This window comes from Bombus pascuorum, chromosome 3 (genome assembly GCF_905332965.1).
Source record: "Bombus pascuorum chromosome 3, iyBomPasc1.1, whole genome shotgun sequence".
NCBI lineage: Eukaryota > Metazoa > Arthropoda > Insecta > Hymenoptera > Apidae > Bombus > Bombus pascuorum.
In genome coordinates this window covers 18523959-18550631 of record NC_083490.1, presented here as the reverse complement: position 1 = coordinate 18550631, position 26673 = coordinate 18523959, and the positions used below count along the sequence as shown (strand labels likewise).

Genomic DNA, 26673 nt, shown 5'->3' with positions numbered 1-26673 from the left:
TACTACTGCTCACAAATACAACCCACAGTTAGTTGGATCACTTAAGATTTTTAATACTTTTCGTTCTTTTTACCGATCTATTTTATGCATATATTTGTCCAACAGATAGCGAATTGTTCGCGAATAACAGTATGGACCCGGCATTCTAACGAATGTGGGAAGGAGCAAAACGAATGAGGGGACAGATTCGAAGAGATTACAAGGTTGGCTCATAAATACATTAGCCGTGCTAATTGACGAATCGTTAATCTCGCTACGCGTTACGTCCGGAATAGTAACGGATGCGAACAATAATGTCTCGGAGGACCGCAAAATCGGTTCGGACACGCTTCGCTCTCCCACGCTCGGAAATTGCATCGACCTACACGCTCAACGAATTCCTACCAAACCCTCGCTACGTTGCGTTGGTCACAATGTATCAGGCAGATCGCCAAACGACTGCGTTTCTCCAGCTTTCTTGCTTCCTGTAGTATCCTGCGTCATTTTTATTATTATTACCTTTACTAATTTATTCTTTTGTTCCTAGGTATTTTAGTACAACTAGGTACTTTGTCCGATAACAACAAAGAAAACAACGAGTTTGTTGGAGTTTCCGTTTAGTTCTCTTCTTATCATCTCTCCCCTCATTTAGCGAGATACTTCTTTAACATCAATGGTTTCTTCTTTCCATTTCAGAAGTCACAAATGTGCGAGAATTACGTCAAACTTCGAAGATTCCGATATGACGTGTGATAGTCCGAAATGCATATGCCATTTCAAGATTGATATAATAATATGACGAAAACGAAAGAGCGAGGGAAACGTTGGTAACCCACACAGTCAAATGATCCTATCCATATTCGCGAGAACAAGTCGATCGATCACGATCGATAAATTACAAGGAGCAGAGCTGATTCAATTTGTTCGACGCTAGCTTGCAATTTTTCCGATCTCGTTGCACGCGAATGATTCTGCAGGAAATGCGGTTGGCATGAAAATGTCTGTTTACTATGTAAAACGTCGATTACGAGGACGCTCTTGCGTTTATTTTTCTATTCTTCCTCAAGTTTTCAAAGATACTTCCACGTAAGGGTTTGATTTTTTAACGTCGCGTCGGAACAGTTATCGTTAAGATATCATTGTTAATCGAAGCTTAGTTATTATACATTATTATAGATATATAAATATTATATATTATATATATTAGTAGATACCCTAATTTTTTTAAAAGATAAAACACGTCTTCTCTAAATAGTTACCGAAACTTCCGATTCGTATGAAATATACGAGGACCGACAACCATGATTCTAATCGCTCGATCGGGACATTTGAAATATCCAGGGGATCTCTGAAAGAATTATCCGTGTCTGAATATCGAAGGTACTTCGTTCGAAGTGTGTTGCAGTGTTTGCGATTCCAATATGACTGAGAGAAAAAATTACGATCAAGATGACTTCACGGATGGTTGTAGTTTGGAGGTAAGGTAAGGTTGCATTCGAGGCACCGATGGGTCCGTGATCGCAGTCGTTCGTCGAATACGAACAAGTAAATATTGATGCGCCAGTGCGATCCGATCGCCGTGTTGCGGGAATAAGTCACTCTGATGGTAGCAAATCCTTCTAAACTCTAAATTGGAAAACGTAATGGAACAACCAGGTAGAACGTCACAATATTCTGGATCATCGAACATGTACGTGCGTATCGTGAACGTAATTGTTCCAACTAGCTGGCCGAAACAAATCGAATATTTTGAAAATTCTGAACGCTTCAATATGATAACGCGATCATACTCTCGTCAATTTTTTCATAGATGTAATGGAATTTATCTTATGCTACCGATCGTAGATACGTACATATTAGATTTTCCTCTCTATATTGCCTCTTATTATTACGGGAGTACATCACAAATGCGGATGACATCTCGTCGACATGAAACGCGATCAACGCAACGAAGACTGCTTATCCATCTTTCACTATGATTGCGCTTCTTTCCCTCTCCCTTTCCTCCCTTTCTTTCTCTCACTCACTCTAACGTACGCGCTCGTTTAACCCAAATATCGAATGTCAATAAGAGAGAATATACGCAACCGGCGATTTTCACAAACATGGAATCGAGATATTCGCGTCGATCGATCTTCACTTGCTGTGTCTCTTCGCCTCTTTTTCGTTGGTTCCTTTTTTCTCGTAACGTCTCGTCTCGGAACGAAACCGAAGAAAGAAGAGAAAACGGAAGAGAAGAAATCGCAGAAGAACGTATCCAGTCGAAGTTGATAACGAATCGCACCGATGGGATAGAGTGCGGATTAACCGGCACAGCTCTCGACTTCGCTTAGTTACTGGCAACTTTGATCTACCATTCCGAATGCGTCGGAAGAGGCGGAAAGTGGAGGGTTCCGACACACGAACGGTTCGGTCAGAGTTCGAGGCAGCTTCGTCCAACCGATACTCTCCAAAGCCCAGTTTCCAAGCTTTCGAGATTCCATTACGGCTGGCAGCGGCGCGGCGGCGGGAATCAATATTTAAATTCGTAATGGAAACGCCTGGCTGCAATTACGGAACGCGAAGCTCGACTGTTAAAGCGGTCGAATTCTCGCCGTTTTCCTCGTCCGATCTCTACCGCTCACCAACATCCTTTAACTTTCGCTCCGGTTTCCTCAGATCGGTTTCTCTACGTTGTATCGCGTGGTGATACGAGCCGCGAGGAGCGAAGATAAACAATTTCGCGTTTTCCGGAATATCCGGAAAAAGAGGGAAAGGAAAGAAGAAGAGAAAGTAGCGACGCGTAACTGAGCGCCACTGGTCGAAGCGAGTTTGAGTTGGTGGTCGAGGTAGAATTGTGCGTGGATCAATAAATCGCACGTGGAATAGAACGGTTCGACGGAGACGCGAAGTAGAGAATAAAGGGAGCTTGCGAAGTAGCTTCGCTGGGAATTTAGGAACAACACGTCTGCCGATTTCGGTTATGAAAGTTTTGTTATCGCTGTGCTCGATCCGCCTCGTGGCGACGCGACACGCGATTACGCAAACTTACTCACATGCTTTTATACCTCGAGCTTTTATGGCGAAACGCATCGATTATCCAAAGCTCGAAATCTACTTGCAGCCAGTGAACAGCACACGTGGATAAGTCGATGACGTTTCCAGCGAAGCTTCGAATGGATCGTCGCGTCGCACGGAGTGGTGAGCGAGGGATGGTCTACGGGCAAAACGACGAGAAAGAGGAGGGCGAAAGGTAAATCGGGCGCAGCGGTCCCGCGAGTTTGCTCGTAAACGTCAGCCGTGCAACGTCCGAGAATCTCGAAATTCCAACAGTCGCTTGTATCCTCGACGGTGAAGAGAATAGACCTAGTTAACGCGAAGCTACGACTAGCGTTAATACCTCGGTTCTCTTTCGAAGCCAACCGTCTCTGCTCTCGACTTTGTCCGATTCGATTCTAGCAAACTGTTTCCTCGACGACTCGTAATCCCGAATGCTACCGTCAAGAGGGCTTTCCGTTCTCACATCGCGAAACTTGACGGCCAGAGTTCGCTTTCTCTCTTTTACGGTCACTTTTTCCGCTTGTCCGTCGATAGTCGAAAGTTTGGGAACAAACGTGTAACGTCGAGTTGCTCCTTTCGTTTCGAAATGGAAGTTGAAATGGAAATGGAAGCGAGGTCAATTCGAAGCTCGCGAGCGAACGTCCACGTTCCACGAATAGTTATCTAGGGAATAGCGTGCGTTACCTGCACGATGGGAAACTCGAATACTTCTTCGTCTTGGATCACGTCGAATCGAACGCGATCGAATACATCGAAATAAGGAAACGACGTTGCGAAATCACTTTTTGATTCCATGGGCCGACTATAGATTGGTTATCGCTCGAGAGTCTGTACCAACTACTGGGGCGAACAGGTTAGAGGCGAATGCATGTCGGCGATATGCAAACTTCCTAGGAAGATGGTAGGAAAAAGGGTGGAGATGGTGGAGGAGCGCAACCATCCTTTATGCAATTTACATGGATAATGCAAAGGGAAGGATCGTTCCTAGACCAACAGGACGCAACTGTCTCGGCCGATCCCGAACGAACCGAACGGTTGAAATTCAATTACAGGAATGGAGCTGAACGCGACCACGACCGTGGCCGCGAACACGGCCCTAGAGGCAGGAGAAATCTAATAACCAAACAATGACCAGTCGCTTTTCGAGGATAAGGCGCGAGTTTCTCTTATGCGGTTGCGGCTGCAACAGACTCAGACCGGTCGTAGAAGCAAACGTGTCGTACGTGGTACGCCGTGTGTCGAGAGGAAACAAGCGCGATACGTATTTTATTAGTCAACGGGGGCATCATATGAGTTACGTCCGGTCTATCGAACAGCCAAATTGCTGTCGTCGGAGCTCGCGAAACGTATACACATACATATGTATCTATATACATAGAATTTGAAACAATGCTCGAAATCGCAGACAGCATTATGTCGTCCGTTTTCTCTATTAACGCTGCCCCGCTGTTTACGAAAAAGCCGACCGATGAAAGGCGCGGCAGATAAAGGGGTCTCGAAAGGGTCTCGACCGAGAAACAATGAGCGTGCTTCAATTATCGCGCGTGTAAAAAAATCCGCTTATATCCTCGGCGAAACCGAGTATCGACCCTACACCCACCCTCCTGCCATATAACTTCGGCAAATAGCTTTCCCGCGGGGATTTTAGGAAAATCTGGAACACGGCCAATGCTGTTCCATCGCGTTACATCGCTCTGCCTGAGTTTATATTCCTTCCCTTTCTTCCTACCTATTTTCGCGTTTATTCGTTTGCCAATGCAACGAGTTACGCGCGGATCTGAAACAACTTTCTCTCTTTTTCTCTCTCATTTGCTCGTTCGGCCGCGGGTTTCCTTTTCCTGTCCTTTTCCTTCGACGATTTTCTCAAAGCTCATCGATCCTTCGCCAAGTCTCGTAGTTAAGCGCGTGCGAATTTCGAGAACCGCCCGAACCGACGAAAACGACTTTCTTTCTTTCGTCTCATCCGAAACGTTCGTATATGTACACACGTACACCGCACTATCTTCGTATTCTTATCGTTCGCGGAGACCATTCCGTGTTCGCGGAGAAACGAAAGCTCCGTTCGGGTATAGAAAAGAAGCGAATATACGGCTGTCGTTCGAGCGCGACCCGCGTGCGATTTTTTAACTCGCTTTGCTCTTCCCGTGCTTGAGAGCGACAAGCGGGATGTTGGGACAATGCAGCTCGTATTTCGTACGTTCTCGACGCTCCAGCAATGGATCTTGCTGACTCACACCGACCATTCAGGTTCCTAAGACAACGACACGGGGCGAGGGTTTTAAAGTTGCATTATTAATCGGGATAGACGACAGAGCAACGAGTCGAGTATGGGGAGCAGTTTTGTTTTCAAGTCTGGCTGTGCACGCTTCGTTGCGTGGGCGTTCGTTTAATTATCGAATGTAAATAGGTTCGTTAGGGAGACGTTTTTAAGCGGGTGCTTCCCCTATATTCGCTCGATGTTCTCGAGGCCGAAATATCTCGCCGGCGCGACCCTCGAAATTCCTTCGTCTCGCATACACGAAGATTTTGCAAATCTCAAAACCGCCGAACGGCAATAGGATCATATCCTAATTTGTCAACTAACTGTACATGACAACAGGTAAATCTGCAACAGCACTTTCAAGCTGTAAACGAACGAAACAAGCGAACGTTTCGTTTGTAAGAGTGACAAATCGTGCGTTGCCGAGATTACGAAAGGATAAAGAAACGCGATAAAACAAAGAATCCTACTTTTCTCTTGCGTTTCTTATCCGAGATTATGAAAAGCCAGTATAAATTCTCTACATCGCAAATATCCTGAAAATATCTGCGCAAAACGGAAGTTAGGTGGTAGGATCGATAGATCGTTGCACGCGGGAAAACGACAGAAGGAGAACGCGACGATTCACGGGTATGAACACGTAGCGGTCGTAACGCACGGACGAACGTCCGAAACGCGGCTCGTGGACTTCACAGAGAGATTTATGGAAGCGCGTGCGCGTCCCGATCCACACATGGACCGCGAATAGAAGCATCCCCTTGTTTTCCATGGCACATCGTCTTGTAACGTGTGTCCTGTCGCGTCGTATCGCGTTTCGCTCGGTTAACGAGTCGCTGCTTCTTCCGAGGGCGCATTCCAGAAAGACAGCCCGAAAAAAGAGGGAAAGAATCGCGTTAAGAAATAGAACGAAGAAAAGAAAGGAGAGGGAAGGAAAGAAAATCGAATGGTCGGTGTTGAGCGAGGAATTGGAGCGTCGAAAGGAAGAGCTGAACGGCGGAAGAGAGAGCACGGAAGGGAAGAGCGGAAGGAAGGAAGGCACGCGTGTTGGCTCGGAGTGAAGGGAATAGAAGGGTAGAGAGGGGGAGGGAATAGAACGAGACGGAACGGAACGGAATGGAACAGAACAGAACAGGAAGAGAACGAGAACAGAACGGAACGGAACGGAACGGTAAGCCAGGAAGGGACGGATAAGAGAGTTAGGTGGGGGTGTGGGGTTTAGTGAGTTCGGTGGTGGCGGCCGGTCAACGGGTGGCGAGTTCTCAGTCTGTCCTGCGCCGTCGAAACGAAGGAAGCGCCGCTCGTCGTCGAGCGCGACGTCGAGCGCGACGAGCCGACGAGCCGACGAGCCCGTGCCCCTCTTAGTTCGCGTTCGCTCGCCGTCTCGAGAGTCGCGTTTTCTCCTTTTGTTTCGATTGCGCGAACGCGCGCGCTCCTCGCTTTTCTCTTCCTCTTTTCCTCTTCCAGTTCTCCCAGTTCTCCCAGTTGCCTATCGATACTGATCACGCGACCAAACCTAATTTTTCCCTCTTTATCCCATCGAAAAATCTCGCCATACCTCCGATAATCTATTTCCTCCCCCTTTTTCTCTCTGTTCATCTCCACCTCTTACATACACACTGTCTTTTTCTGTTTTTTCATTTCTTTCCTTCTTTCTCCCACTCCCATTCTCTTTCGTGCTTAGCCTGTTTTCTCTACCACGAACCATTTTCTTTCTATTCGCATCCCCGTTTCTCACGCATCGTCTTATATTTTCTTGCTTGTTTCCCATGACTCGTGCCATTTCACACGACGCGATAGAAGCGAATGTTGAAGGCTGAATTTCTCCCAAAAACCATGAACGCTACAATGTTGGATTTTTTGCTACGGACTTGATCGAGAGCCGTGCATCGACCACCTTCGTGTCAAGGTAGGTCCATCGCTACGATTGCGTTTTCTCGTTGTTATGCGCGTTCACTCTGCTAGAAAATGTAGTTGGTGTTTTTTGATGGATGATGAGAGAGTCGGTACGTGTTACGGACGTCAAGAATCGACAGTTGATCCTTGACCATTGGCCACTGACCGTTGCGTTATTCCGTTGTTCTCGTGCCGCTGGCTGATTGTTAAACAAATCCATACGAGCAAACCTGGCGACGATTGGATCGCTTACTTTAAATCGTACTAACAATGGAACGTTGATTCGACATTTTTCGTGAAACTTTCAGCTTTTTTACACGCGTTTCACATTCGTTTCACAATGATTTTCATCTGTTTTCCCACGATTAAATCGTTTGTTGCGTTTGTAACGATCGACGAAATCGTTTAAAGCTTGGCGTACAATTTTTAACGAGAATCGTTCATTGACGTCTACAGCGCGACTTTAAAGTGCGTTTTTAGAATGGTTGTAATTACGCGAAATCATTTGCTTCGAGAAAAATGCCGCTGTGATTTTTATTCTCTTCGACTTCTATACGTTAGGATTTTGCTCGCGCAAAAATTGTATCATAAAGAAAACACTTTTGAGGGACAGACTTTTCTTCTAATAATTTGTTACGCGTGTATATGCATATATAAGTGTAAACTTGCCTCGACCAAATGTCTTCAAGTTTTTAATACGAATCTAATTAAGACGCAGAAACAAATTTAAAATGTAAAAATATACCGTGCTTTCGCGATTATCGAGAAAAAGATTATTTACATCGAAAATTTGTGCAATTTCCTATAGTATTGTAATACTAATTTGATCGTTTTGAACTCAGCAACAGACAGTTTACCTTACTAATTTGAAGATAAATTTACGCCTCGTAATCCGGTGATCGCATAGATGTTTGCGTACCCGTTTATGGTACTAGCTCGGCGCCAAGAAATCCAGGAAAAACTTGAACGACGGAAATTGTAATAATTTTCAATAAAAACGAAACCAACTGTTCTCTCTTTTTTCCTATCTGTATTTTGTCTTCCTAAGAACCATGCGGGAACGAAATCGAAGAACGAACTCGTAATCACGGAAAAAGAATTAAAATGACGATCATACGTAACACACGTAAAGGGAATGACGTTTGCCAGGGGAATTCGATGCTTACTGCTGTCGCATGCAATGAACATTTTTCCATGGCAATGTCGCGTTTGCGTAGGTGAGCCGAGTTTGAAAATTTAAAAAGATAGGTCGAGTTTTCTGCCGGAGATTCTCGGTTCCAGCGGGAATAAAACCGCATCGTTCGATATCGATACCGATACCGATTCACGGTTTCTGGTAAAACTGGACGCGTACAAACCGGTCAGATGCGCGAGTTTCCCTCCGATTTTCCGGGAGTTCGCCGAACCTGCGGTTTCCATTTCGCTGCATCCGCCCCGCTCTGTCCCTTCGATGCATCGCTGCACCGGCCAATCGGTCATTCTCTATCGAAAGCTCCGTATAAAACACTTGGATAGTTTTTCGCGGTCGATGAACGTCCGGCTCATCGTACCGTCATGTATAAATTTTCACGAATTCCCATCGAATAAAAGATAAGTAGGATGTAATAAGTAAGATAGAAGAAAGACAAGACGAGAAAGGACAGGGAAGTAAATGTGAAAAGGTTCTTCGAAAAACATAAAACGGTTTCATATTTAGAAACGTCAAAACGGTACGTCAGGTTTTTATTCCGAACGTAATTAGAGGTAAACTATCGTTACCTTTATCGAAATAAATTTGCAAACGTAGTTTTGCAAACTCGTGTTCGCTTCTTGTTGCTCCTTTAAAATCTGCCGTTTTTAAATTTAAGCGGTTCCTGCCTGTCACGAAAGTTCGTGCAAGAAAGGTTCCAAAGGTACGTGTGAACTGTATAAGTAGTACGAGTACGTCACCAAGTCGGTCGCGAGGGAGTAGAGGGCGAGAGAGGGGGGAGGGTGAGAGAGAGAGAGAGGAAAGGAAATAAAAGTCGCAAGGTACCACGCACTAGGCGCTAGGCTCCATCCTTGAACTGGGTCGCCTAGCGTGTCCTGCAAATATCGCTGCTTCGCCGACGACAAATACCGTCGGCACCTCTCATGAATTGCAAATTCGCGCGTGCAGTTTTTTTCATGTTTGCGCTGCCGCTATTGCCGCGTGGTCGAACTTCAATTTTTTTTAGAAAACAACGTATTCGATATAACGAACTTATTAAACCGATTTATGAGCCTAGCATTATTACAGAATCATTTTTTATTCTCTTCGTACTTTTCTTAGAATTCACAATATGCCTCGAATTCTATCGATTTCGATATTAGTTTCATGTAATATATTATATAATCAAACGATCGATTTTATCAGTTTCCTCGACTTCTGTCAGCAAAAAATTTTACCAGATGGCAGGTTTACAGATTACCAACGTAATCGAATCCCTTCGTATACCCTTCTCTAGTAAAAGGGAGGATCAATGGACTCGCGTAAGGTATCGTCTCGATGTCGTTTCCGGACGTTGCTTTTTTTCCCCTAAGGTTCTTCTCTCGAACAGAGATTCGTCGAAAATACATATTCGTATCGGACAATACCCTGAACACTTGCCAATTATTTGTCAAAATTCGTATCTAATGGAAACGAATTTTTAATTTCTACATTCCCGTAGGTATTCTAAAAACGTATCGATCTTTTCAGGTTGCGTGTAACGAAAGGTGGCAGGGATCGATAATACCAAGGAAAGCAACAAAATTTCATCGTTACGACGTCGGTAGCAACGGTTACGTTGACAACATTGGCGATAGCAAGAGTAACAGCACCAGTAACGGCAGAAGCAATCTCGAAGGCGGCGACAATGAACGCACAGACGAGGAAATAACGTCAATGCCAACGAAGTTTGTTCTAAAGTATTTATTCAAGGAAGAAGTGCCAAAGAACTGCGAAAAATTAGCTGTAAGGCGATAAACCGCGAAACTAAGAGGCTAACGGAGGAGAACAGAAGAATTGAAAGAAGGAGGGGAAAGAAGGGTGAAACTGAAAGGGGAAGAAGGGAAGTAAAGTGCGAAACGGATAAAAAGAGAAGGAGAAGGAAAAGCAGAGAAAAGGGGGGGGGGGAATGATGAGAAACAACATTCCGCGCGAGAAGGAAGGATCGCGGTAGGCGAAGGATAAAGACGTGGATCGGGCTGGATCCGGGTCGATCGGTGTGATGGTCTCGGGGTGGTGCCCGTGCGTGCCGATCGGCCGCCGGGAATCACCGGCCCAGCAGCAGTCGGCCTCCTCTTCGAGGAGCTTCGGAACCGACGGTGCGCCGTTCACCGTCAGCGCGGCCACCGATCGCGCAGAAATGGTCCAGATGTTTTATTACGAAAATCGCGGCAAATGCTGCAAGAAGCTTCTCCGATACAACGGATATCCAAACAAGGTAAGCGGATGTCTTTTTTATAGTCATTTCTACGCCTTAAGAGTTGTTACGATCACTCGCAAGATACGAACAAATATCTCCTTCACGATTTCATTTGGTTCGAAGCAAAGAGAAAATTCAGTTCTTGCAAAATGATGTTTTTACGGTGCCCGGTAAGAGTTTTCGGAGTTCGGAGAACAGAGAATGGTGAAAGATCCGTTCCAAGTTCAGGACGAGAAAGGTTCCAAGTATCCGAAAGTCCCTGGGGAAATAAATCGATTCGCTATCTGAATAGCCATTATGCGGACGTGGCATGGAGGCAAGTACGGAGGCCGGGAGGTTGGTAGGTTGGCTCATCGGTAACGCCAGCCGAAGCGTATACTCGGAGAACTCGGCCCCGGAGAAGACGAAACGCGAAAGAGAGAGAAGAAAAGAAAGCCAGGGGGAAAAGGAAAGTCGGTCCCTTAGCCGTGTTGCTCGTGGAACTGGGCTAATGTTTCGGAGTTTCAAAACTCGTATCGGCCGGAATTTTCTTTCAATAACCAAGTTATTATTCATCGCGTTCATTTATTACCTTCCTTCTGTCCTATTCCCTCTTTTCCACCTTTCGAATCTTGTCTCGCGCATACAAACGGCCAGCATTCTTTCGATTCATGGCGAATCGAATTTTCCTCTCTGCGAGGGAAACGAGAGATCGCGTTCGAACCAGAAAAGAACATCCGGCGTATTTTTACGAGGGGTTACTCCGATCCACGATCGCCCGTAAAATATCACATCGAATCATCCGACGAAAGATTATATTTTCGATCTTATCGCGTCAGCTGTTTAGCCTTGGTCGACCGAAAATTGTTCGCAGCCAAACTTTTCTTCTCGTCTTATACGTCGTGACATATCGTTGCTGTATGTCGCGATAAAATCCCGCACCGGAACGTTCGTTTATACGCGACAATGAACACGCACGGCGGGGAAATCGCAAGACGACCGGTCAATCCAATCTCATGTCTGCAATCCGTAATCCAGTTGGATGGTAATTCTTCCTAGCGAATGTTTTGAATATGGATGAGTATGATTTCCTTGGCTAATTTCGTTATCTGCATATTAAAGACTTCCTCAAGCAGAAGTGCCCTCCGACTTTTCATTTAACGAGAGACGGTCTCTTTTTTTGAGTAACCTGATGCGACCAAACAGCCGCCTTTCGTCTTTAGATCTCACGAGTTACGACGACGACGACGACGACGACGACGATGACGACGCGTCGCGTAGTCACGAAAATTCGCGTCAACCTCCAAATAATTTCTGTGCTCGGTCGTTAAAGTTCTATTTTGAGCTACATACTTTCGCTTGGAGAGACATGGATCGTCCAAGGAGAGCGACAAATACGGATAAAAGGGAAGAAAAAGGTATGCGTATTCGCGTGTACAGACGCACAGGTCTCCGCGCGGTTGAGCTTCGATAAAAGGCAACATTGTCTAGCACGATGAATGGCCTAGGCGGTGACCTCTCTGACTTTCAGTGTCGCAGACGTTCTTTATGTCGGCACGATTAAAGATATCCCGGATGAAAGGGTTTCGTTTCGTCCGCCGCAGCTTTCCCTTTTTATGCGAGACTGCGCCGGACCGACGAAAGGAAAAGGTCACGGAATCTTTCAGAAGGAGGAAAAGGTTGGAAAAAACATGGCCTCGTCGCAAAAGCTATTGCTTCTATTTATGAATTCATCGGCTCTTGTTTTATCTTCTCTCAGCTTCTCCGTCTTCCTCGCATTTAATTTTGACTGAATCGACCGATCTCGAATACATGGAAAAAGGGAAAATCATTTATCGGTTCTCTATCGTTTTTTCCCGTAGTTTTTGTCGTCCTGGTATGCCGTGCTTTGCTTTGAAAATGGCCACAGTTCCGTTCCGCTTTGCCACAAACGATCGCGTGGATGATAAACGGCAGACAAGCTTCAGGACTTGTAGTTTCGTCCGGCGGAGTTTATTTCGTTCGAGACAACGAGAAAATGAAATGCTTTGGATCCTCGTTCTTCGTATCGACTTATCCTGTGTCATAGGATACGTTAAAACGAGCGTTACAAAACATCCATCTCCAAATACGATAAATAATCGTTTGAAGACGATAGTGGGTATTTAAAATTGCTAAAAATACGATCAGTTTTTTCTTGTTTCAAAACGAAAAACATTGGAGGGACGATATTTCGAACGTGTATGTGTATGCGTGTGTGAAAAAGGAAGAAACAGCCGGGTTCGAATGCGGTATCGAGATCGATGAAACCGCTAGACTCGAAAAGACTGGTTTGTTCTCGAGCCAAGGAACGTTGCATAGCTCCGATAACGGTCCAACCAGCGGAGGAGTTTTCGGCTGGGTGAAAAACCAACGGCGGCAAAGGAACATCTCGATTCTTTCTCGTAGGATAGCGTGGGTTAGGCTAGAAATCGAACAGAGTTCGAGAACCAGAGTTAGGGTCCTTCTACGATACTATTCCTTTCTTCCTCTTTCGTTCGATGAGCACGCGAATCGATTACTCTTTTATCCCAGGTAATATCGTGCTTATATAAGGGAAAACAAGGTTCCTACGTCAAAAAGTACAAGATTTTTCTTTCATAGTACGAATTTGCCAAAAACTATATTTATACTTGTATCTTTCTTGCTATACGTTGGTCTCGCGCGTGATCGATCGTGACGGCCTCGACAACGAGACAAAGCATGCGACCGGATGATATCCGCTGTGACGAAATAAAGCGCGCACTGGTAGTACGATTAGACGAAGTAGCGTAGGTAGCGGAAGAGAGAGTCAATCGGAAAGGTAACGATACGGAGAGAGACGCATGATGGAAGAACGCCGAACAAGGGTAGGGAGGAGGATTGGAAGCAGTGTGGCAGGAGCAGGAACGGCAACCGAATGACTATGACGCGGCGCGGCGCGGCGAGGCGCCGTGGTGACGGAAGGATGGGGATAGGAATGGGAATGGGGTTGGGGGGCGGAGAGCCAAGGGGCTTGGGGTTGCAGGAAGGCAGAGAGGAGCTGGATCCAGAGGTTAGGACTGCGGGAGGAACGGAGATGGTAGACGGAAAGGATGTGGAGCGAGGAAACGTGGAACAGGAGAGGTGGTAGAACGGTATGGGGATTGAGAGAAACGGAGAGAGGCGAAAGAGGGAGGGTGAGTTGGGGGAGCAGGGTGAATCGCGGAAAAGAGGCAAGAGGGTGGATATTCCAGGCTGCACCCCGTGGCTGTCCCAGCGCATTGCCATGGCAACCGACCCTGAAACACCCTGCGGCCGTCGCACCATCGGAGCTTTGCTTTCCGATGATAGTAATAATGTATCCTCGCTTTCGTTGATGTAGGTCGCAGGACGTTACCGCGTTACCAACGGAAGGCTAGTTTTTTCATCGACATCCTCACCACCGGTCACGATTCGCAATTACTTTTTACGCTGCATTTCTCCTTCCTCCCCCGCCCCCCACTTTTACTCCTCTCGCCCGTTACTTCTACCTCTTACTCCAACTTCTTTGCCCTCTTTTTTCGCTTTTCTAGAATACCTATCTACGCTTTCGTACTGCTCACCGTATTTCTCGTACAGCTTCTCTCGTGCCTCTATCGACACGTTCTCCTTGCTTTCTCCGTTTTCCTCCGAATACAAGAAAACGATTTTTCACGATGACGATCGACTGCCTGACGAACATGATAACGGCGATTGAGAGAAGGGAAGAATCGTGGAAATGTTAGCACGGATATTCCATCGGGACGTCGATTGACCGCGTGTAAAAAACGGAAACAGAACGAGAAGAAAGGAAAACGAAGTTGGAGTAAAACACGACGTGTTTGTCGATGCATCGCAGCGAGTGGCGTCGGCGTTTTTAATCGGCGCCACTTGTTTCTAACGGCTCTCCTTTGTTTAAGTCCCTACACTGCGCTTCAACCCCACGATATCCCCAACCTCCGTCTCTGTCACCCGTCTACTCTATCCCGTAACCCGTTTCCTGTCACCCGTTACCCGTCACCCATCACCCATCACCCGTTATCCGTTATCTACTTCACGTTCCTGCGTCTCTTTTCACACCGTTCTTCGCTTGGCCCTCTGATGGTCAAGCGATCGAATCGCGACAAAACGTTATCGTAACTCCATTTTTCTTCCACTTCTTTTCAGCCTTGCATAAAATCGCAGAGACCAAAAACCAAGGACGAGTGATACCGTCATGAACGTTCCTTTACGCGGCTGATCGACCGATCGTAGACAAATTTGTCGTTCCGTTGTCGCGTTGCCGCCAGCGGGTCTTCCTTTTTCTTTCTTCCTCGACACCGACCATCAAAGCCGAGTCGTTAAGTTTGCTCGAGTGGCTGCCTAAAACGTAATTTCGACGCTAACGAGTCGACGATGCGCCGCTTAATTACTTCTGTGTACGAACTTCTTAACGATTAACGAGGACGGTTGTGAACGGTTGTTAACGCGTAAACGCGACGCGATAGTCCAACGGTTGCCGATTTGAGATACGGAGGCGACCTAGTGCTGCCGAATGAAAATTGAATCGCGGACGGAAGACTACAGAGGAGGCTGGATGAAAAGAAGCGCTCCCCAATTTAGGGGAAGGTAAATGCGAAAGGGATCGATCGGAATCGAGTCGAGGCACACTTCGCGGTATTTGTTCGACGAGTCGTTTCGAAGATTGATTCTTTCTTAAGGGTAGTACGTGAATGGAAGCAGAATAGCTGATGGAACGTAGCTGGTAGAGCCCGGTTTATCAAATCGGATATAGAGGAAGGGCAGATAGAAATTCGAATTACGATTAGTTGGTCCGATGATCGATAAACGAGATGGAGTCGAATGTTCGCAGGAAAATCTTCCACGGCTTACTCGCGACGAGCGAAAGAGAAGAGAAGGGAAGAGGAAAGGAGAAACGAGAAGAGGTCGTTACCCGTTTCGTTCAACGACCCCATTACGCGTGCAAGATTAAGCCCGTCGTATCTAATTAGGTTTGTAGCGTGGCAGGTGTAAAGTATTGCTGACCGTGGCGTCGCGTCGCACGGATCGGTGGGTACCGCGATTTCTGGGATTTCGTAGAGAACCGGATTTAATCTAGGTTGTACCCGTGTACAACCTAATATGTACGTGTACTTGGATATATATATATTATATATATAATTTACCTATATAATCTACACGTTTGTAGATGTATATACTTATATAACGTACATGTGTATAGATGTACATGTAGGTATATGTATATTTATCGTCCGGAACGGCATCGCGTTACCGGGCTACCGTTTTCTCGAGTAACTAACCCAGAAAATACCCGGTGCTTTGTCCTCGGGAACTCGATCGCTCGAGCCTTCGCTAGCTGCGAACGGAAAGGAGAGAGAAATCGGTAAACGAGAAATTCCTTGAGAAAATTCCTCGCCATTTCGAATTCTAGTTAAAATTCCGCTCGCATCGTCTCGCCAATTCTCTGGCTAAACTTTTCTCGGCGAAGTCCCGGGAGAAACGGGAACTCGCAATTTCTCAAAACGCGAGACTCGACAGACTTTGTTGGACCCGCTAAGTTTCATGTTCGACGCGTCACGTTGATCGGTCGAATTCATTATCGTGACTGTGGCTCATAGCTCGTAACTCATAGCTCGAACCAACATCGTGTCACCGCTTTTCTTTGCACGATTTGCTCGAGTTTGCGAGAGTTTCCCGATTCTTATTCTTACAACACCGTTGATATTCCACGATGGCGTTGCGCATCCAATCGTATTCAGAAACTAAATCGCGTGAAACTGCGAATTCGCGAGATGAGTCCATCTGATGAGTGCATTTGATCGAAGTACGCAACAATTGTACTTTTTATCTGGAATCGAGGAGGTGAACATCTCGAACTGTGCTTTGGTGTGTGTGTAACGCAAGACAGCGAACAGATATGAAGAAGCACGCAAAAAGGGAAAGGAGAATCAGCTGACAAATAAGGGTGACAAACAGATAGTATTAAAAAGATAAACGGGAGGGTTGGGAAACGATGCAAAGAAAGGGAGAACGATGAGACGAGACGAGGCACGCGCGTGGAGCCAGAGACGAGAATAGAGCGATCGACGAGGCAATGGACCGAAGTAGCGGATTATCGGATTAACCGGTAGGTATATCCGGTGTGCGTAGAACGGGCAAGGTAGTGGGCAAGGTACTCAGGCAAGCTGGTTACCCTTACTGATTCCGCGGATCGGATGGTGTATCGAAGGGTGTATCCCGTGTCGTATATCCCCAATGAGATCTCGCGAAATTAACTTACGATACCTGGAATTACGAGCTACAAGTTACGTAGGTATACGAGTTGGAGAACGAATAAACGCCACCTTTGCTCGGAACACGAGGTCGATGCTCCGAGTTCAGCTACGGAAAAACGAGCGAGAAGAACGAAGGGATATATTCAAAGGAGGGCGCTCGCGACGGAGGAAACGCCCGTAAAAGTATTTTCCGTTTTGTTCGCGAGTCGTGTTGCCAGAGAAATTACGAAGATGGCAGTTCGTTATTCGAACTTAAAAATAAGCCAGACGACAGAACTGATTTCTTCGATGATCCACCTCGACGAGCAAACAACGCTGGCCAGTGTGAACGCATCAATTTCATCGGTTTACCGAACAGGCGAGAAACTTCCCTATCAACTTTTCTCTCGCGTTCTCTATCTTCCCACGATTCGTTGCAATTTTGCCATTTTTCATTACAAATTCGTTTTACGAAAAAACCAAGTATTCGTACGCTATCGATAGTATTTCCATATCGACGAGATTGTCTTAAAGTATCGTAACGCGTAAGAAATCACAGTGTCGGTTTGCATTCCATCTATCCTAGTTGATACAATGTACCGATGGGAAGGAGGCGTGAAAAGAATCGCGGCTATAATGTACGAAAAAATCGGTCGCGTGAGGCATCACACGAGAGACAAGTTTAAAGGGAACGTGAAGGAGAGCTTAACCCCGGAAGGAGGATCGTGGCTCGCCCAAAGCGTTCCTTTGTCGCACGTTGGAGAAAACTTACTACCTTTTACGAACTCTGCTTCCTCTCTCTCTCTCTTTCCCCCTTTAGCTAACTCTCTTGTGCTTGCCCTGTTCCCTCCGATCCATTTCTTCGCCACTTCGTCCGATTTTCATGTTCAGCCTTTAATGTTCGTTGGATCGTGAAATTTCAACATTCCGCTGTCGTATCTCTTGTGGCGCAAAAGCATCGAATATGTTCTGTATGCCGCAGGTGCTTCTATTTCCGGAGGAAGGCTGGGCGAGAAGCGCGAGCAGTTCCTACTGGACTTTGACACCGTTTTGGTGGAGTCGTAGTCGATGCAAGGTAGTCGAAGTTGCTGGAACCAGGAGGTGAGTTTTGCGTGGTATCAGGATGGCTGGAGATGTCGAAGCGTTACACGTTGTCAACGATAATACCATTGTTACGACGTTAACGGACTCGTTAAAAGAGGACGCGACCGATGCACACGTACATCGTTACGACGTTTTGCCATAACCGTATTCCTGCCGGCAACGGAAATTCGTGCTTTTAGGTTACGTGGTTGGAATGCCTATACCCTGCTTGCCACTTTACCAGCCGAAGATTACAGGGACGATGCATCCGAAATTTCACTACCCACTTATTTCCTTTTCACGAACTACTCCTTTGTGGTCTCGGCTCATTTTCCACGCATTTCAACGCACCGCGACGTATGCGCCCTATTTCCACTTATTCCAATGTCTCGCTAATTACGGCTCTCCTATAATGTCATTATCCAACAGTTCGTCTTTTTCATTATTCTTGTCCTTTTTTATCCTTTCGTATCGAAGGATCGAGATGCGCGACAGGGTCAACGTAGTTGAGAAATAGTTGTGGAATGAGCGCTCGACTCGACGTCGCCCTCGATCCTCGATCGTCCGTCGAAGAACAGCCAATTACTTCCAAAACTTGTCGAAAGAGCCAATTAATCGAGAAACTGACTTGCCAAGAGTGTCGACTTGCGTGCAAACTTTCCACTTACCGTTTGAACATACAGATTTGCGAGAAGTTGCAGCCATACGATCGAGCGACGCAGGGTCAACTCTGATTACAGCTTATCGTTTGGAACGTATCCCATTGAAAATTACTTAGCACGCGTTCGCCTTGGAAAACGGTGCAATTAATTACAAAGTCAAACGGGGCAGTGTCGTGTGTCGTATTCGGATCGTTCTGCCACACTCACGCTTGGCAGCACTCGCGAGGCGAATTTTCCGAAATATTCCACCTGGTAATTTTGTGAGTCGCCCACGGCATGGCGGCCAGACCGCGCTAAGTCAAGACAAACAAACCGGTCCGCGGTCGGTGAATCCCCGATTCGAACCGCTTCCAACTTTCGTACGGGGAAGCAAACACGGCGCTATTTGCAAGTTCGGACCACGTTCACACGCGACACCGGTCAAAGCTCGCGATTACGCCCCGAAAATTCTGCATCCTCGCTCACAGTATATAACTGGCGTGTTGTTTCTTTGCCTGACCGAACCGCACACACATCCACTTTATATCTCGTTTCGATAATACACGTACAATAGTACGTACGTACGTGTAAAAAAATGTAATCGGCAGCGATCGACAAACCTTTCTTCCGTTCTTGAGCAAAAGTGTCGCGCGCGAAATCAACAACGGACGCGACGCGACGTTTCGATCGCGTTTGGGACAGGTCGACAAACGGCGCCAATTGAAATTCGTTCGTTTCATGTTTTATTGAACAGCTCGACGTGCAACACGGTAGCCAGCGATCGAAGCCCGAGCGAAAGAAATTTTAGTCGCGAAACAAGGAGAAGCGTGTGTAGGCAATCGATGCGAGTAGGTACGTAGGTAGGTACGTAGAGCTTGGCGGACAGCTCGAGCATCGAAAGGGTGCTCTGGCTCGGAACTTTCCTTTGTGAAGCGAATCGAGAACCGGAGGAAAAGTCAAAGCACCAGCCACGGTGGATTTTAAACCGAGTGTTGGATCCGCCGCACTTCAATGGAGAGCGTTTAAACTTTTAATGATCGTCGCCGGCTGAAGCGCTTGCCGGAATAAGCCCCTCGAGTCACCAGGGAGGGTTGCCCTCTCCCTTTTTCTCTTTATTCCTTTTTCGCGCTTCTCGCTCTATTCCTCGCTTATCCTTCATTCTCTTCACACCCTTCGCCCCTGCTTCCGAAAACGGTCCAATCCCTTCCTTCGCCACTCTTTCCCTTTCCAATTCCTCCCCCTTTTTTCCAACCTTTCTTTCCTTATTAATTATTCTTGGCTCGTTTCGCGCGTACGACTCCACGCCCAAGTAGCGGCACGCTTCGTTTCGCGATTTCTCTTCTCCTATTCGCAATGTACCCCGATCGTTCTTTGGATCATCCCTGCACATATTTCGCTCGACTACATATACGCGAGACCTCTCGATAGTTTGCTCCCTAATCCAACTATAATATTACAAGTGATATTTTACAAGTCACAAGTTACAAGTTATTGGTATTAATAATTAGAGTTTGCTCGCGAAGCAAATGAAATTTTACAAATTATTTCTTTAATTTGATATCGCCTTCTTTCATCGTTGGTCAGTATAACGTTATCGCAACGACATTTTGATCCTTGTTGTTTCTCACTTACCGTTCTCGATAATCGATTTTCGGACCTTAGGCCTGGTCGAACAAAGTAAACTTCCTCGTTCAATCTGTTGTGCGTTTATCGCTTCAAGAGCAAAACGTTGTAACGATCGTATCAAAGCATGGCAGAGAAACGCGACGGTAATCGTATTACTGATTCACGAAACGATAAAGCGCTTACACAGAGAATCGAGCGGTCGCATGTTTTTTTTACAACAAAGCTGCCCGTCAGAATTGGCAACAGCTGGAATTGCAAAATGTTGATGTACTACAACCAGCTCTATATGTTTGTCCTTTTAATTTACCTAGCCAAGGCTTTAATTTATCATGGCCGGTCATCGCCACTCCCGTTTGTTTGATACGACGTTGGGATACGGATACTTGCGAAAGCAACACAGTGAGATCATAAAGTATCAACTAAGGTCATCAACTGATCCAGCCAGAGTGAAGGCTACAAGATACATATTCCGGGCCTACGCATACATAAATTAACTTTTGAAGTCAATTTTAATCATCGTCCGATTTTATGATCTCACCGTATCCCTTTCGCCTTCTATACTTGTGCACCGTACGCACGTACCGTCCGACATATTACGATTTTGGACAGGCAAATGCTTGCTGTGGATAAACGTTGCTGCATGCTTTGCTGGTCTCCATCGAAAACTTTAATCGAATGCTATGCGTCGTATAAATTCAGAAAAATGGCAGGCGTGGTTAATATACCGGACAAGTTCATAACGGTCTAAAATGCATTTTCCACTTTGTCGCATCGTCGTTTCACGCGTATCGTTCGGTCAACGCGTTGCTCATCGAATTAACGTTGTTTCAGGTACAGCACTCAGGCAAAAATGGTAGACACAGGAACGGGCACGCTTTATATTATCGGCTCTTTCAAGAGAATGACCACTGATCCCGATTTCAAGGTACATACCAATTTCCAATCTCTTCATAACCGAATCGCGCTAGTCGGAACTTTAAGTTCCACGTGTGTGCGTTTCCTCGCTAGAAATGATCGAATGCTTTAGTCGGAGCAAGCGAATTATCAAACGCGATGTTACACGCCGTAGGCCGTAATTCGTGATACAAGCGAAGAGTTACTACCTTCACTTCGCCTGTACTGCGAGTTTAGACATATAGCGGATGTTAGCAAATGTGAACGTTGGCCATTTCTTTTTGTCGTCAGTTGTACCTGACGTCGAACGTGTCGTCGAGCGACTTCAACATGGGTTATAGTATGACTGGCACGTTGGAGCGTGGCTGCAAGAAGACCAACACTTTCCAAATGACTCACTTTGCGGTGATTCGTCGACGAGACTACGAAAAGGCCTACGAAGATTCGAATCCCACCTAGTGCCCGTCCACACCCACGCTGTCCGAGTGTGGGGATTGCGAACACTACGCGTAAAAGGAAATGGGTGTTAACCAAATCACGCGCGCGGCTTCCCTTCTGATTTATTCTCGATCCGGAACAAACGTTCCCTTGGAAAGAAGGATCGCTTTCCGCATCGAAGATCCAGCAGATCGTTACGCGGATTACATCGTGGTTTTCAAGTGGGTTGCTTATCGATCTCGTTAAGAGCGCGGTCCTCGATGTTTGACGTCGATCCTCTTGAAATTCACGAAAAAAATATGGAAAACTAGCGATCAAGGCTGCAATCGAATTCGCGACCGATCGGTTGCGTTACGCGATACCTGATACGGGACACGCGACACAGGATACCCGATACGCGATACGAGAAATCGAGGAAAAAGAACCGGGCGATCGGACACCCGACAAACGAGCAAAAGCCAACACGTCCAAAGGTAGCGTTTAAACTTAGGTCGAATTAAGTAGTTTTTAACTAGTGGCGAACGATACGGAAGTGGAGTATACAAAAGTAATGTGATCGAAGATCGAGAAAAGCATTTTCCAAAGTATTAGCATGTAAGTTGTAAATCTCGCAGGCGATAAGTTTTCCTATGCGTCCTTCTTTCGTGGACACGCGCTGCTCCTCGTCCACCGATCGATTATCGTCATCGTTATTACTGACGCGCGATCGAGCTTCCTACGCTTCCCGTTCCTCGAGCTTCTCCCTCCTCGTGCCGTTCCGAGGACCGGAGCTCGCGGGAAACTTTACCCCGTTAGTCGCGCGCGCTTCCACCCAACACATACACATATGTATAATCCTCTTGGCCAGGGTCGAGGATCGTTGTCGTGTAGCGGCCCAACTTCGAAGCGATACTTATTTTTGTTAAAGAATAGAGAGACACGGGGCCGTAACACGACGCCACGTATCCCTCGATCCGAATCAACTTCGAATGATCGCGTTCAATGATCGCGAGCCCGGTGATTTTTGTACCTTCGGCTTTGCTCAACGATATCTAGCTGATACCAAATGCGAACGGCATAGACGTAAGTTACAATCGATCGTAAATTAGCGTTTATCGACCAATAGAACGCCCGTGTCCAGATAAGTTTCGCTTTAAACATACCTCGATGGATACTCGTGTCTCTATAGTCAAGATTTTACGGCGACACCATCTTTTTTGAATAACCGAACAATGCTTCCTCCTTTTCTACCTTTCGCTCTCTCTCTCTTTCTCTCTTTCTCTCCTTCTCTCTATCTCTATCTTTATCTTCTCTCTCAGTTATGCTTTTTCACCTTCTTGTTATTGCTGTTCGTTCTTTCCTCCGTACTTGGATGTAAACAATCTCTTCGCGTCCGTTCCTCCTTCTATTTATCCAAACGTAGACTATCGCGATCGAACCCAGTATGATTCTACGTGGCATTTAGTCGTGTGCTATTACGCGTTACAGGGTTTCAAATGGTTTGTCGCGATTCGGCGGGGATGAGCGAGCTGTTTACCGATTGATCGCTTACCCTTCCACTAAATTTCAAATTATCCTTGTCTGTCTTTTATTCTTATCCTTCCTGTTCAAGGAAAGTTCCTTCGTTAAGGTTTCTTGCAAAACGACAACTTACAACTGTGGAAAATACACTGATATCGTTTCTCGTCGACTCGCGATTCACCGAATAGAAAATCGCTACGAAAACAGCGTACAAATATTCGTTTAAAAGCTAAGTTAAAGTTTCGAGAAAACTCGATCGATGTCCGTAGGTCGTAGACAATTAGTTTAGACGTAGAAACGTAACGCTTCGTCTAGCAGATATTGTAGTTGTTAGATGTAGTCCGAATCGCTGATAAGTAAAGGCGATTCAGTCGTAGATTTGTTCAACCTTTGAAAGAGACTGGAGAGGAATCGATCAAATAGTCGTTAGATATTTAAGCTCGCGCATGATTTTTCCTTTTTGTCGCTTTCGTCGTCCGATAAACAGATAAAATAGAGAAGTAATCCTCGAATAAGCTCGCCACGTTGATAGGAAGAAACGAAATCAAGTGCTAAATTAAATTTTTATCTGCTTGGCGAACAAGCTCTTCGAAGATTACTCCATTTATTGCTATTACTATTATTGGTATATATTTTTTCCGCGAGATTTATCACGATAAGATATCGTTGATTGGAGGCGAAGGCGACTCTCGAGTCTCTAAATTCTAGATAGATATCTGCACGCTCGTAAAACGGTAAACATTATTCTCGCTTATCGACACAGTCTTGATCCTGTGTTCGCTTCTTTTTTTCGATATTTAGATAGCTGATATTTAGATCGGTAGATAACGATTTAAGTGAACGTATACGTCCGATATCACGGTCCCTCCTAACTACTTAGCAGTAGCTTCGACCCACCGTTGCATGCTTTCGTCTAATCGAAACGAAAACGGCGGTCCATCCTCGTCGGGTGCACAACGGGTCTCTAGTCAGTCTCTTTTGATCTTCCCCACTGTCGAGATTCCGTTTGAAATCGTTCGAACAAACGATATGATTCTTATCGTCGAACGACGACGCATCGTAAGATTCGAGTTATTTTTCCATCGCGAATTCTGATCTTAATCAAATTGAAGATCCTAATAGAGAAATTATCGAACGATTGAAACGGAACGAAGCAAGGGGCTAGATGTGTTTATGCTCCTAAAGTAGAAAGAGTTAACAAAGTAGACGTATATCATGTAGTGGTCGTAGAAAAGTTGATGTGATCGTTATCGTTGTCAATGTCATCGTCATCGTCATCGTCATCGTTATCGTCATCGTCACCGTCATCATCGTCATAATCGTCATCGTAATAGCCATTAGAACCGTCATCGTCCGATCAAATCCCATTCTGTAATTCCTATTGGTCCGTTTTCTTTGGCGTGTTTCACCTCGGCAGTCTCCATGGCGAGTCCACTGTTCTGGCCTTCGTCGATCTTACGATCACGTCCGAACGATAGGTAAATTTTATTTTTTCTAGATTCTAGACGATAGAGACGAACGATCGACAGAATCTCGTAAACCCGCAGCACGATGTCGACGGTAGTCGATTCGCCGAATGAAACGGACCGAATCGACTCGGATCGGATCGGATCGCGAACGACTGATCGTCGCGGTGACGAAATACCCTCGAATTCCGCTTGAAACACGGTAGTCGAGCTTTGCCACGTAAGCATAGTCTTTAGTACGCTAAGTAGTAAGTAAGTGCAGTACTGTAAGTAAATGCGGTCGATCCGCTGCAAACAACATAAAACAGCAAATACGTAGAGTAGTAGTAGTACATAGTACATAGCTAAATGTAATCGGCTTCTCGCCTCTAGTCCGGTTTCGTTCAAAGCTTCTCATCCGATTTGTCTAGTCTAAACGCTCTACCTCTTACACCTTCGTCTTCATCTTCATCTTTGCCTTCGACTTCATTCTCACCCTCCGGCTCTGCTTCTCCTAGTTCCGTAACTTGTACAACTATCGGCAATCTACACCACTCGTAATCAATGTGTAGTCGCTTTAGAGAGATGTAATGGTAGAAAAGCCTGCAACTTAATCTTACGACTATCAGCAAACAAATTATTAACTATAATCGTATCGGTCTTAAAAATGCGAACAAGAGGTATTCGTATTCAAAGCTATGGCTGTGATCCTAATTAATCGTGAACCGGTTCGTAAAAACTATATACATATACGATGTAAGTAGGTTACGACGACGCATGTAGCGACAAGCGACGCGATATTTTGCCAAATCGTTGCGTTTCACGCGGGCTTGCGTTTTTCTTCCGCTATTCCGAACATGTACATATTCTACATGGACTCGACTGCGCTCGAGGGAACGCGTTACGTTCTTAATGTCCGGTGCTAAAAAGTTGCGTGTTCTTTTCTCGATCGTTTCTCCGGTAATGTTTCTTTGTTCACCAGCCTGCCCTTTCCCCGGCATCGAAAGCAGCGAATATCGTTGCCGTTTAGCGAAGATCATGGTCGTTTCGTGAGAATCAAATGGTGGCAACGACGACGTCGTCGACGACCACCGCACCCCATGGCGAATCAAAATGGAGGAAAGGAAAGAAAGGTGAGGTCACGTGCACCTCTTCTGGTCTCTCGCTGCTCTATACGAAATCAAAAATCGAAAATTTCTCTAACCATCGTACCGAGCGTGTAGCGTTTGCGAACGATGGATAGAGCAATTTTCCGCCAATAATCAAATCTAGCTCGCCGTGCGAGAAATTGTTGCTCACAAAATCGGAGACTTGGTATGTATTTTCTATAAGCACCGCTAACGCGATTCGATCACGTTGTTCGATTTCTGTGGAGTATTGCTCGTCGACGAATCGACGAGTCGTCGAGCCGATCATAGTTGCCGGGAATAAGCGGAACGAATCGAGTACGAGTACTGGTGCGACAAACGCATCGATGTATTTTCACTACAGTCCTGTCTACAGTCAATTCATTTTGTATTTATACCTAATCTATGTATCTATCGTCATAATTTATGCCGAAATAAATGTTACATTTACGCACAGCGGAACGATCGCCATTTCGCTATTCTACCCTCTCTCATATACGTGTATATCCCAAACCTGTTGTCGCAACATGCATATTCAATCGGGGCGAAGCTTATTTCAACAGCTGGAAAATAAACGAGTCTCGGACTGTCTGAAATTTTTCGGCGGTTTCTTAACGAGTGAAATTATCAACAAAATTACCAACGGTCTATCGGTTAGCCAAAAGATTTAAGACGACGTAAGGTCAAGCAGATTACTCCGCTCGCTCACAGTCGCGCGATACTGTATTATCGTATATCAATGTTTCACAATCGCTTTTCGGCTGTGATAATTGTTAAGGTTATTTGATGTGTGTGTATACAAAGAAACGCGTGGATAAATTGTAAGGTATTGTAAGTATACATATATTGCGAATATTAAAGTACAAAGTGTGCAATACAATGTGAGCTGGTCCAGATCCGCACGCTAGCAGTGTTACCCTAAGACTGAAAAAACCCTGAAGCCAATGTTGCATATGTACCGTTTATGGTTTGTCTTCGACGCAATCTTTTGTCTATGCGCTGTCGATGACTTCGGTGCTTGAGAAAACTAAAGACCAAATGTAGAGTTTTCTTAGAAGTGGCGACCACTTCAACAATAATAATAATTTTTACAATAACTAAATAACCTACA

The 26673-nt window shown here is 45.7% G+C and overlaps 1 protein-coding gene across 2 annotated transcripts; it reads left to right on the top strand.

Moving 5' to 3' along the window:
• Positions 1-6085: 6085 nt before the first annotated feature.
• LOC132905497 (uncharacterized) lies at positions 6086-26024 on the top strand. Of its 2 annotated transcripts, none has more exons than XM_060956828.1 (5): positions 6086-6446; positions 9870-10596; positions 17791-17909; positions 20990-21083; positions 21344-26024. In XM_060956828.1, exons 2-5 carry the CDS (start codon positions 10381-10383, stop codon positions 21509-21511), a joined length of 597 nt encoding a protein of 198 aa, XP_060812811.1. In that variant the 5' UTR covers positions 6086-6446; positions 9870-10380; the 3' UTR covers positions 21512-26024. The 2 variants fall into 2 exon arrangements, with proteins under 2 accessions (XP_060812811.1, XP_060812810.1); XM_060956827.1 differs by lacking the exon at positions 6086-6446 and adding an exon at positions 6528-7184.
• The last annotated feature ends 649 nt before the right edge of the window (positions 26025-26673 follow it).

Excerpts from the sequence above, each read along its gene's own strand:
- LOC132905497 (XM_060956828.1), top strand. The coding sequence starts at position 10,381 with ATGGTCTCGGGGTGGTGCCCGTGCGTGCCGATCGGCCGCCGGGAATCA. Across the intron at positions 10,597-17,790 it reads ACAACGGATATCCAAACAAG|GTGCTTCTATTTCCGGAGGA; the intron begins GTAAGCGGATGT and ends TGTATGCCGCAG. Across the intron at positions 17,910-20,989 it reads GAAGTTGCTGGAACCAGGAG|GTACAGCACTCAGGCAAAAA; the intron begins GTGAGTTTTGCG and ends ACGTTGTTTCAG.